Source organism: Salvelinus sp. IW2-2015, unplaced genomic scaffold (assembly GCF_002910315.2).
Source record: "Salvelinus sp. IW2-2015 unplaced genomic scaffold, ASM291031v2 Un_scaffold1251, whole genome shotgun sequence".
NCBI lineage: Eukaryota > Metazoa > Chordata > Actinopteri > Salmoniformes > Salmonidae > Salvelinus > Salvelinus sp. IW2-2015.
Genome location: NW_019942799.1, coordinates 320,340 through 333,242, shown reverse-complemented (window position 1 = coordinate 333,242; position 12,903 = coordinate 320,340). Strand labels below are relative to the sequence as shown.

At 51.7% G+C, this 12,903-nt stretch overlaps 2 protein-coding genes across 2 annotated transcripts; both read left to right on the top strand.

The window, feature by feature from the left end:
* Positions 1-2,154: 2,154 nt before the first annotated feature.
* LOC139024251 (U1 small nuclear ribonucleoprotein 70 kDa-like) lies at positions 2,155-3,834 on the top strand (the record flags this gene model as incomplete). The annotated part of the gene is made up of 2 exons (XM_070438862.1): positions 2,155-2,334; positions 3,781-3,834. Coding segments are annotated over 2 exons (234 nt in total), but the record flags the coding sequence as incomplete, so codon positions are not given.
* Positions 3,835-4,136: 302 nt separating this feature from the next.
* On the top strand, positions 4,137-10,608 carry LOC139024250 (uncharacterized; the record flags this gene model as incomplete). The annotated part of the gene is made up of 3 exons (XM_070438861.1): positions 4,137-4,199; positions 8,255-8,299; positions 10,540-10,608. Coding segments are annotated over 3 exons (177 nt in total), but the record flags the coding sequence as incomplete, so codon positions are not given.
* Between the last annotated feature and the right edge of the window lie 2,295 nt (positions 10,609-12,903).

The following is a 12,903-nucleotide window of genomic DNA, read 5'->3' as shown; positions in this document are numbered from 1 at the left end:
CCGGCCACCGTTTGGGATGATCTGCTTCCTCATTTCTGTTGATTGAATGTACTACTCACCTCTCTCCTTTACTGGACACACACATAGGGAAAACCCGTGTAGCACCACTCTCTCTGTAAACCGGGACACACAATTAGAACACCGCTCAGTTAGCACCACTCTCTTCCTGTAGCGTGACACCACACAGACTAGCACCCACACTCGGTTAACACCACTTCTTCGTTGTCCGCAACCCACAAAAACATAGAACACCCACTCTGTTAGCACCCATCTTCTCTGTACTTGACACACAATAGTACACCCACTGTTAGCACCACTCTCTCCTGTACCTGGACACACACATAGAACACCCACTGTTAGCACCACTCTCTCCTGTACCTGGACACACACATACAGTGAGCTCCAGAAGAACTTGTTTTGACCCTGTAGTCCAGCACTTAGGATTTGAAATGATACAATGACTACTAGGTGAAAGTGCAGACTGTCAACTTTGAGGGTATTTTCATCCATATTGTGTTAACGGTTTAGAAATTACAACTATTTTTTATACATAGTTCCCCCCCCCCCTCCCCATTTTAGGGGACCAAAAGTATTGGGACAAATTCACCTGTGTATTAAAGTAGTCAACATTTTTGCATTTGGTCTCATAACCCTGGCATGCAATGATTACATCAAGCTTGTGGCTCTACAAATATGTTTGATGCATTTGCTGTTTCTTTTGGTTGTTTACCATTCATTTTTATTGGGCACAAAATAATGTATTGTGTCATTTTGGAGTCACTTTTTTAGAAAATAATATGTTTCTTACACTTCTACATTACATGTGGATGCTACCATGATTATGGATAATCCTGAATGAATCGTGTATAATGATAAGTGACAAAGTTAGAGGCATAAATATCATACCACTAAAACATGCTAATCTCCCCTGTTATTGTAATGGTGAGAGGTTAGCATGTTTTAGGGGTATGATATTTATGCCTCTAACTTTGTCACTTATCATTATACACGATTTATTCAGGATTATCCATAATCATGGTAGCATCCACATGTAATGTAGAAGTGTAAGAAACATATTATTTTCTAAAAAAGTGACTCCAAAATGACAAGTTTTTTACCATTAATTTCTATTGGGCACAAAATAATCCGAAACACAACCAGAACAAACAGCAAATGCATCCGACACCCTGTGCTGTGCAACAGGTGCGCTAATTTAGCGGGATAGGTGTGTAAATGCTATTCATAAAATAACATTTCAAAAGTGTGTAAATTGCATCAAACCTTCAATACATCACTGGAGAGCATAGTATACAGAGCCAGACAGAGTGAGACAGAGAGACAGCGAGCGAGAGAGCGAGACAGAGAGCGAGACAGAGAGCGAGACAGAGAGCGAGACAGAGAGCGAGACAGAGAGCGACCCAGAGAGACAGCCAGAGAGACAGAGAGCGAGCCAGAGACGACCCAGAGAGACAGAGAGACAGCCAGAAGAGACAGAGAGACAGAGAGCGAGCCAGAGAGACAGAAGAGCGAGACAGAGAGCGAACCAGAGAGACAGAGAGCGAGTGAACCAGAAAGACAGAGAGCGAGCCAGAGAGCGACCCAGAGAGCGACCCAGAGAGACAGAGAGCGAGCCAGAGAGAGAGACAGAGCGAGACAGAGAGCGAGACAGAGAGCGAGCCAGAGAGACAGAGAGCAAGACAGAGACAGAGAGCGACCCAGAGACAGAGAGACAGCCAGAAAGACAGAGAGCGAGCCAGAGAGACAGAGAGCGAGACAGAGAGAAAGCGAACCAGAGAGAGAGCGAACCAGAGAGACAGAGAGCGACGAACCAGAAGAGACAGAGAGAGAGAGCGAACCAGAGAGACAGAGAGAGAGAGCGAACCAGAGAGACAGAGAGCGAGCGAACCAGAGAGACAGAGAGCGAGACAGAGAGCGAGACAGAGAGCGAGACAGAGAGCGAGACAGAGAGCGAGACAGAGACGAGACAGAGAGCGAGACAGAGAGCGAGACAGAGAGCGAGACAGAGAGCGAGCCAGAGAGACAGAAAGCGAGCCAGAGAGACAGAAAGCGAGACAGAGAGACAGAGAGCGAGACAGAGAGACAGCGAACCAGAGAGACAGAGAGCGAGACAGAGAGACAGAGAGCGAGACAGAGAGAGAACGAGACGAGAGCAGAGAACGAGACAGAGAGAGAACGAGACAGAGAGAGACGAGACAGAGAGAGAACGAGACAGAGAGAAGAACGAGACAGAGAGAGAACGAGACAGAGAGCGACCCAGAGAGACAGAGAGCGAGCCAGCTAGCCAGAAGCGACCCAGAGACAGAGAGCGAGCCAGCGAGCCAGAGAGACAGGGAGAGACAGAGAGCGAGACATAGAGACAGAGAGAGAGTCAGAGAGCGAGACAGAGGAGAGCGAACCAGAGAGACAGAGAGCAGCGAACCAGAGAGACAGAGAGCGAGCCAGAGAGACAGAGCGAGACAGAGAGCAGCCAGAGAGCAGCCAGAGAGCGAGACAGAGCGAGACAGAGAGCGAGACAGGAGAGCGACGACCAGAGAGCGAGACAGAGAGCGAGCGAACCAGAGAGACAGAGAGCGAGCGAACCAGAGAGACAGAGAGCGAGCGAACCAGAGCGACAGAGAGCGAGACAGAGCGCAACAGAGCGCGAGACAGAGCGCGAGACAGAGCGCGAGACAGAGCGCGAGACAGAGCCGAGACAGAGCGCAGACAGAGCGCAGAGACAGAGCGCGAGACAAGAGCGCGAGACAGAGAGCGAGACAGAGAGCGAGACAGAACGAGCGAGCCAGAGAGCGAGACAGAGAGCGAGACAGAGAGCGAGACAGAGACGAGCGAGCCAGAGAGACAGAGAGCGAGCCAGAGAGACAGAGAGAGAGCGAACCAGAGAGACAGAGAGAGAGCAACCAGAGAGACAGAGAGAGAGCGAACCAGAGAGACAGAGAGAGAGCGAACCAGAGAGACAGAGAGCGAGCGAACCAGAAGAACAGAGAGCGAGCGAACCAGAGAGACAGAGAGCGAGCGAACCAGAGAGACAGAGAGCGAGCGAACCAGAGAGACAGAGAGCGAGCGAACCAGAGAGCGAGCCAGAGAGCCAGAGAGCGAGACAGAGAGCCAGAGAGCGAGACAGAGAGCGAGACAGAGAGCGAGACAGAGAGCGAGACAGAGAGCGAGACAGAGAGCGAGCGAACCAGAGAGACAGAGAGCGAGCCAGAGAGCCAGAGAGCGCCAGAGAGCGAGCCAGAGAGCGAGCCAGAGAGCGAGCCAGAGAGCGAGACAGAGAGCGAGACAGAAGCGAGACAGAGAGCGAGACAGAGAGCGAGACAGAGAGCGAGACAGAGAGCGAGCCAGAGAGACAGAGAGCGACCCAGAGACAGAGAGACAGCAGAAAAAACAGAGAGCGAGCCAGAGAGACAGAGAGCGAGACAGAGAGAAAGCGAACCAGAGAGACAGAGAGAGAGCGAACCAGAGAGACAGAGAGAGAGCAAACCAGAGAGACAGAGAGACAGAGCGAACCAGAGAGACAGAAAAGAGAGAGCGAACCAGAGACAGAGAGCGAGACAAGAGCGAGACAGAGAGCGAGACAGAGAGCGAGACAGAGAGCGAGACAGAGAGCCAGCCAGAAAGACAGAGAGACAGCCAGAGAGCGAGCCAGAGAGCGACCCAGAGAGACAGAGAGCCAGCCAGAAAGACAGAGAGCGAGACAGAGAGCCAGACAGAGAGCCAGAAAGCGAGCCAGAGAGCCAGAAAGAGAGCGAGCGAACCAGAGAGACAGAGACGAGCGAACCAGAGAGCGAGCCAGAGAGCGAGCCAGAGAGCGAGCCAGAGAGCGAGCCAGAGAGCGAGCCAGAGAGCGAGACAGAGAGCGAGCCAGAGAGCGAGACAGAGAGCGAGACAGAGAGCGAGACAGAGAGACAGAGAGCACGAACCAGAGACAGAGCGAGCGAACCAGAGAGACAGAGAGCGAGCGAACCAGAGAGACAGAGAGCGAGCGAACCAGAGACACAGAGAGAGAGAGCGAACCAGAGAGACAGAGAGAGAGAGCGAACCAGAGAGACAGAGAGAGAGAGAGCGAACCAGAGAGACAGAGAGAGAGAGAGCGAACCAGAGAGACAGAGAGAGAGAGCGAACCAGAGAGACAGAGAGCGAAACAGAGACAGACGAGCGAGCGAACCAGAGAGACAGAGAGCGAGCGAACCAGAGAGACAGAGAGCGAGCGAACCAGAGAGGACAGAGACAGCGAACCAGAGAGACAGAGAGCGAGCGAACCAGAGAGACAGAGAGCGAGCGAACCAGAGAGACAGAGAGCGAGCGAACCAGAGAGACAGAGAACGAGCGAACCAGAGAGACAGAGAGCGGGACAGAGAGACAGAGAGGCGCGACAGAGAGACAGAGAGCGAACCAGAGAGACAGAGAGCGAACCAGAGAACAGAGAGCGAGCCAGAAAGACAGAGAGCGAGCCAGAGAGACAGAGAGCGAACCAGAGAGACAGAGAGCGAACCAGAGAGACAGAGAGCGAACCAGAGAGACAGAGAGCGAGACAGAGAGAGCGACAGAGAGCGAGCCAGAGAGCCAGCCAGAAGACAGAGAGCGAGCCAGAGAGCGAGCCAGAGAGCGAGCCAGAGAGACAGCCAGAGAGACAGCCAGAGAGACAGCCAGAGAGCGAGCCAGAGAGGACAGGAGCGAGCGAGCCAGACAGACAGAGCGAGCCAGACAGACAGAGCGAGCCAGACAGACAGAGCGAGCCAGACAGACAGAAGCAGACAGCCAGACAGGACAGACAGAGCGAGCGCAGACAGACAGAGCGAGCCGACAAGACAGACCCACGAGACGAGCCGGACAGAAAGAGCGAGCCGACAGACAGACAGAGCGAGCCAGAGAGCGAGCGAGCCAGACAGACAGAGCGAGCCAGGCAGACAGAGCGAGCCGGACAGACAGAGCGAGCCGGACAGACAGACAGAGCGAGCCAGAGAGCGAGCGAGCCAGACAGACAGAGAGTGAGCCAGAGGGAGTGCCAGAGGGAGAGCCAGAGGGCGAGACAGAGGGCGAGCGAGCGAGCGAGACAGAGAGTGAGCGAGGGAGGGAGTTGTGTTGTGAGTGCCAGAGTGAAGGGGAATCCAGTGAGATCCGTTTCAACAGTGTCGTTCTTTAACACAAACAGCTACGACAACAGCTTCCACCAGAAGGAACCAGATGATTGTCAGATCGCCACAGCCATGTTCTCCTCCTCAGACAGACACCCCCACCAGAACCACCCAGAGCTCCATTCAACTCAGCCTGCACTGCAGTATCCATTCACACAGTGGCTCGTTTCACCCCCATGGTCAACTACAAAGCATAGAACGGTTTGGGGTTACTATGAAATCCTACTGCTGTACGACCAACTAGTTAGACTACCCTCACAGTTTCCATAAAGTAGTACTTGCTCACTCCCACCTCATGAATTTAAAATCATTGGCTTGGTGTAGGTATGGGCTACAGGGAGTTTCCACTGGCTTCGCATTCCTTCTTTCACCAGTCCTTTCCTTTCCAATCCATGAAGAGGAATGAATGAGTGCACTTCCGTGAGAAGAGTAATAATCGTAAACAGATTAATGAGTTCAAATGAGGCTCCATCCAACCAATGACATACACTGAACAAAAAAGAAAACGCAACATGTAAAGTGTTGGTCCCATGTTTCATGAGCTGTAATAATAGATCACAGAAATGTTCCATACGCACAATAACTCTCGCTCAAATTTTGTGCACAAATTTGTTTCCATCCCTGTTAGTGAGCATTTTTCCTTTGCCAAAATAATCCATCCACCTGACAGGTGTGGCATATCAAGAAGCTGATTAAACAGCACGATGATTACACAGGTGCACCTTGTGCTGGGGACAATTTTTTAAAAAGGCCAATCTATAACGTGCAGTTTTGTCACAACACAATGCCACAGATGTGTCAGGTTGAGGAGCGTGCAATTGGCATGCTGACTGCAGGAATATCCACCAGAGCTGTTGCCAGAGAATTAAAATGTTGATTTCTCTACCAACATCGTTTTAGAGAATGCATTTTAATCGATGAACATTTGAATGCACAAAAATACAGTGACGAGATCCTGTGGACCACTGTGAGCTCCATTTTTTTTTTTTGTAAAGGTGTCTGTGACCAACAGATGCACATCTGTATTCCAAGTCGTGAAATCCATAGATTAGGGCCTAATTTATTTCTTTTAATTGACTGATTTCCTAAAACTGTAACTCAGTAAAAATCGATGAAATTGTTGCATGTTGCGCTTCTATTTTTGTTCCGTATATAATCCAGGGGAGGCAGGGGATTGGTTCAAACAAAACTGTCACATGACCTGACTGCCAGAAGTAGACCCTCGTCTTTCCTGCAGAAACTCGGGACCCTGCCATACCCTCATCTCCTTTAGCTAATACAAGCCTCTCCAGGGCCCAGCCAGACACCATGCCTTACAAAACAGTACTGAGAACAGATCTAATTGATTACGCTAAACTGTTTATGCTCTCAGATATGTCAAAGGTTCTTTGTCCCAATACTACAGCCATCTGAGAGGGGGGGAGTTATGGAATACGATAATCAGCCATATCATTGGGTGAGATTAAACAACTTGAGCCGCTTGCCTTTTAAAGGAGGGGTGTTCCCCTACAGGCCTACAGTACTGCTGCAACTCTGTTCTCCCTGGTAAATAACTGATCGATTTCTGGCACCAACTGTCCTCACCGGGGTCGTGTTTTGTACGAACGAGACGGAAAGAAACGGCGAGATACTATCTGAACGTGTCCGATCAGAAATTCATTTTCTGATGCAGTGGTTTTATGAGAACTCACAACACACACACATTTGGCAAAGTAACTATTTTAGCTAGATTTACTTCACCTCGCTGGCTAAACCCTTACTAGCCAAGGGGGCTGCTGGTAACCCATATTTCTCAGCCTCTCTGCACCATATGCACAGAAATACACATATAACCTGAGGCAGGCTAACACCAGGCTATTGCCACATCAATCCCTAAACACAGATCTGCTATATCTGCAAACCGAAAGAGATGGAGAAAGAGATGGAGAGAAAGAAACACCACCACTTACATTCAAGGTTTTTGAAGAGCAGCCATATTTCGGTTGCCATGGCAACCCTCTTCTCTCCTCCTGCATTTTTTCCCCTCTTTCATTCCTAGCGGATAGTAAATATAACTATGCCTCAGGCTCTCTCTCTCCATCTCGCTCTGCTGCTATGTAGAAGGGCCCTGCTCCTCTCTTCAGTCTGTTAGATACAATACTGAGGAGGAGGACGAGGCTGTTTCTAAACAACTGTTGTGCTGCTGCCATGTTGTGCTGCTACCATGTTGTTGTCATGTGGTGCTGCAACCATGTTGTTGTCATGTGGTGTTGCAACCATGCTGTGTTGTCATGTGTAGCTGCCATGCTATGGCGTTGTCTTTGGTCTCTATGGCGTGTTGTGGTCTCGTCGTGATGTGTGTTTTGTCCTATATTTTTAATCCCAGCCCCTGTCCCCGCAGGAGGCCTTTTGGTAGGCCATCATTGTAAATAAGACTTAGTTCTTAACTGACTTGTCTAGTTAAATACAGATTWAAAAAAATATATATATATACAGTACCAGTCAAAAGTTTGGACACGCCTACTCATTTAAGGGTTTTACTTTATTTCTACATTGTAGAATAATAGTGAAGACATCAAAACTATGAAATAACACATATGGAATCATGTAGTAACCAAAAAAGTGTTAAAACAAAATATAATTTAGACAGAGAGCGAGCCAGAGAGACGAGAGCGAGACAGAGAGCGAACCAGAGAGACAGAGGCGAGTGAACCAGAAAGACAGAGAGCGAGCCAGAGAGCGACCCAGAGAGCGACCCAGAGAGACAGAGAGCGAGCCAGAGAGAGAGACAGAGAGCGAGACAGAGAGCGAGACAGAGAGCGAGCCAGAGAGACAGAGAGCAAGACAGAGACAGAGAGCGACCCAGAGACAGAGAGACAGCCAGAAAGACAGAGAGCGAGCCAGAGAGACAGAGAGCGAGACAGAGAGAAAGCGAACCAGAGAGAGAGCGACCAGAGAGACAGAGAGCGAGCGAACCAGAGAGACGAGAGAGAGAGCGAACCAGAGAGACAGAGAGAGAGAGCGACCAGAGAGACAGAGAGCGAGCGAACCAGAGAGACGAGAGCGAGACAGAGAGCGAGACAGAGCGCGAGACAGAGAGCGAGACAGAGAGCGAGACAGAGAGCGAGACAGAGAGCGAGACAGAGAGCGAGACAGAGAGCGAGACAGAGAGCGAGCAGAGAAGACAGAAAGCGAGCCAGAGAGACAGAAAGCGAGACAGAGAGACAGAGAGCGAGACAGAGAGACAGCGAACCAGAGAGACAGAGAGCGAGACAGAGAGACAGAGAGCGAGACAGAGAGAGAACGAGACAGAGAGAGAAACGAGACAGAGAGAGAACGAGACAGAGAGAGAACGAGACAGAGAGAGAAGCGAGAAGAGAGAGAACGAGACAAGAGAGAGAAGAGACAGAGAGCGACCCAGAGAGACGAGAGCGAGCCAGCTAGCCAGATAGCGACCCAGAGAGACAGAGAGCGAGCCAGCGAGCCAGAGAGACAGAGAAGAGACAGAGAGCGAGACATAGAGACAGAGAGAGAGTCAGAGAGCGAGACAGAGAGGAGCGAACCAGAGAGACAGAGAGCGAGCGAACCAGAGAGACGAGAGCGAGCCAGAGAGACAGAGCGAGACAGAGAGCGCCAGAGAGCGAGCCAGAGAGCGAGACAGAGAGCGAGACAGAGAGCGAGACAGAGAGGCGACAGAGAGCGAGACAGAGAGCGAGCGAACCAGAGAGACAGAGAGCGAGCCGAACCAGAGAGACAGAGAGCGAGCGACCAGAGGCAGAGAGCGAGACAGAGCGCAAGCGAAGGGAGACAGAGCGCGAGACAGAGCGCGAGACAGAGCGCGAGACAGAGCGCGAGACAGAGCGCGAGACAGAGGGCGAGACAGAGCGCGAGACAGAGCGCGAGACAGAGCGCGAGACAGAGAGCGAGACAGAGAGCGAGACGAGAGCGAGCGACCAGAGAGCGAGACAGAGAGCGAGACAGAGAGCGAGACAGAGAGCGAGCGAGCCAGAGAGACAGAGAGCGAGCCAGAGAGACAGAGAGAGAGCGAACCAGAGAGACAGAGAGAGAGCGAACCAGAGAGACAGAGAGAGAGCGAACCAGAGAGACGAGAGAGAGCGAACCCAGGAGACAGAGAGCGAGCGAACCAGAGAGACAGAGAGCGAGCGAACCAGAGAGACAGAGAGCGAGCGAAACCAGAGAGACAGAGAGCGAGCGAACCAGAGAGACAGGAGCGAGCGAACCAGAGAGCGAGCCAGAGAGCCAGAGAGCGAGACAGAGAGCCAGAGAGCGAGACAGAGAGCGAGACAGAGAGCGAGACAGAGAGCGAGACAGAGAGCGAGACAGAGAGCGAGCGAACCAGAGAGACAGAGAGCGAGCCAAGAGCCAAGGAGCGAGCCAGAGAGCGAGCCAGGAGCGAGCCAGAGAGCGAGCCAGAGAGCGAGCCAGAGAGCGAGACAGAGAGCGAGACAGAGAGCGAGACAGAGAGCGAGACAGAGAGCGAGACAGAGAGCGAGCCAGAGAGACAGAGAGCGACCCAGAGACAGAGAGACAGCCAGAAAGACAGAGAGCGAGCCAGAGAGACAGAGAGCGAGACAGAGAGAAAGCGAACCAGAGAGACAGAGAGAGAGCGAACCAGAGAGACAGAGAGGAGCAAACCAGAGAGACAGAGAGACAGAGCGAACCAGAGAGACAGAGAGAGAGAGCGAACCAGAGACAGAGAGCGAGACAGAGAGCGAGACAGAGAGCGAGACAGAGAGCGAGACAGGAGCGAGACAGAGAGCCAGCCAGAAAGACAGAGAGACAGCCAGAGAGCGAGCCAGAGAGCGACCCAGAGAGACAGAGAGCAGCCAGAAAGACAGAGAGCGAGACAGAGAGCGAGACAGAGAGCCAGAAAGCGAGCCAGAGAGCCAGAAAGAGAGCGGCGAACCAGAAGACAGAGGCGAGCGAACCAGAGAGCGAGCCAGAGAGCGAGCCAGAGAGCGAGCCAGAGAGCGAGCCAGAGAGCGAGCCAGAGAGCGAGACAGAGAGCGAGCCAGAGGCGAGACAGAGAGCGAGACAGAGAGCGAGACCAGAGAGACAGAGAGCGAGCGAACCAGAGAGACAGAGAGCGAGCGAACCAGAGAGACAGAGAGCGAGCGACCAGAGAGACAGAGAGCGAAGCGACAGAGACACAGAGAGAGAGGCGAACCAGAGAGACAGAGAGAGAGAAGCGACCAGAGAGACAGAGAGAGAGAGAGCGAACCAGAGAGACAGAGAGAGAGAGAGCGAACCAGAGAGACAGAGAGAGAGAGCGAACCAGAGAGACAGGAGCGAGCGAACCAGAGAGACAGAGAGCGAGCGAACCAGAGAGACAGAGAGCGAGCGAACCAGAGAGACAGAGAGCGAGCGACCAGAGAGCAGAGAGGAGCGAACCAGAGAGACAGAGAGCGAGCGAACCAGAGAGACAGAGAGCGAGCGAACCAGAGAGACAGAGAGCGAGCGAACAGAGAGACAGAGAGCGAGCGAACAGAGAGACAGAGAGCGCGACAGAGAGACAGAGAGCGCGACAGAAGAGACAGAGAGCGAACCAGAGAGACAGAGAGCGAACCAGAGAACAGAGAGCGAGCCAGAAAGACAGAGAGCGAGCCAGAAGAGACAGAGAGCGAACCAGAGAGACAGAGAGCGAACCAGAGAGACAGAGAGCGAACCAGAGAGACAGAGAGCGAGACAGAGAGAGCGACAGAGAGCGAGCCAGAGAGCCAGCCAGAAGACAGAGAGCGAGCCAGAGAGCGAGCCAGAGAGCGAGCCAGAGAGACAGCCAGAGAGACAGCCAGAGAGACAGCCAGAGAGCGAGCCAGAGAGACAGAGCGAGCGAGCCAGACAGACAGAGCGAGCAGACAGACAGAGCGAGCCAGACAGACAGAGCGAGCAGACAGACAGAGCGAGCCAGACAGACAGACAGAGCGAGCCAGACAGACAGAGCGAGCCGGACAGACAGACAGAGCGAGCCGGACAGACGAGCGAGCCGGAAGACAGAGCGAGCCGGACAGACAGCAGAGCGAGCCAGAGAGCGAGCGAGCCAGACAGACAGAGCGAGCCAGGCAGACAGAGCGAGCCGGACAGACAGAGCGAGCCGGACAGACAGACGAGCGAGCCAGAGAGCGAGCGAGCCAGACAGACAGAGAGTGAGCCAGAGGGATGCCAGAGGGAGAGCCAGAGGGCGAGCAGAGGGCGAGCGAGCGAGCGAGACAGAGAGTGAGCGAGGGAGGGAGTTGTGTTGTGAGTGCCAGAGTGAAGGGGAATCCAGTGAGATCCGTTTCAACAGTGTCGTTCTTTAACACAAACAGCTACGACAACAGCTTCCACCAGAAGGAACCAGATGATTGTCAGATCGCCACAGCCATGTTCTCCTCCTCAGACAGACACCCCACCAGAACCACCCAGAGCTCCATTCAACTCAGCCTGCACTGCAGTATCCATTCACACAGTGGCTCGTTTCACCCCCATGGTCAACTACAAAGCATAGAACGGTTTGGGGTTACTATGAAATCCTACTGCTGTACGACCAACTAGTTAGACTACCCTCACAGTTTCCATAAAGTAGTACTTGCTCACTCCCACCTCATGAATTTAAAATCATTGGCTTGGTGTAGTATGGGCTACAGGGAGTTTCCACTGGCTTCGCATTCCTTCTTTCACCAGTCCTTTCCTTTCCAATCCATGAAGAGGAATGAATGAGTGCACTTCCGTGAGAAGAGTAATAATCGTAAACAGATTAATGAGTTCAAATGAGGCTCCATCCAACCAATGACATACACTGACAAAAAGAAAACGCAACATGTAAAGTGTTGGTCCCATGTTTCATGAGCTGTAATAATAGATCACAGAAATGTTCCTATCGCCACAATAACTCTCGCTCAAATTTTGTGCACAAATTTGTTTCCATCCCTGTTAGTGAGCATTTTTCCTTTGCCAAAATAATCCATCCACCTGACAGGTGTGGCATATCAAGAAGCTGATTAAACAGCACGATGATTACCACGGTGCACCTTGTGCTGGGGACATTTTTTAAAAAGGCCAATCTATAACGTGCAGTTTTGTCACAACACAATGCCACAGATGTGTCAGGTTGAGGAGCGTGCAATTGGCATGCTGACTGCAGGAATATCCACCAGAGCTGTTGCCAGAGAATTAAAATGTTGATTATTTCTCTACAACATCGTTTTAGAGAATGCATTTTAATCGATGAACATTTGAATGCACAAAAATACAGTGACGAGATCCTGTGGACCACTGTGAGCTCCATTTTTTTTTTTTGTAAAGGTGTCTGTGACCAACAGATGCACATCTGTATTCCAAGTCGTGAAATCCATAGATTAGGGCCTAATTTATTTCTTTTAATTGACTGATTTCCTAAAACTGTAACTCAGTAAAAATCGATGAAATTGTTGCATGTTGCGCTTCTATTTTTGTTCCGTATATAATCCAGGGGAGGCAGGGGATTGGTTCAAACAAAACTGTCACATGACCTGACTGCCAGAATTAGACCCTCGTCTTTCTGCAGAAACTCGGGACCCTGCCATACCCTCATCTCCTTTAGCTAATACAAGCCTCTCCAGGGCCCAGCCAGACCCCATGCATTACAAAACAGTACTGGGAACAGGTCTAATAGATTACGCTAAACTGTTTATGCTCTCAGATTGTCAAAGGTTCTTTGTCCCAATACTACAGCCATCTGTGAGTGAGTGAGATTAAAGGGGGGGGGGGGGGGTGTGTGGGAGGGGGTATA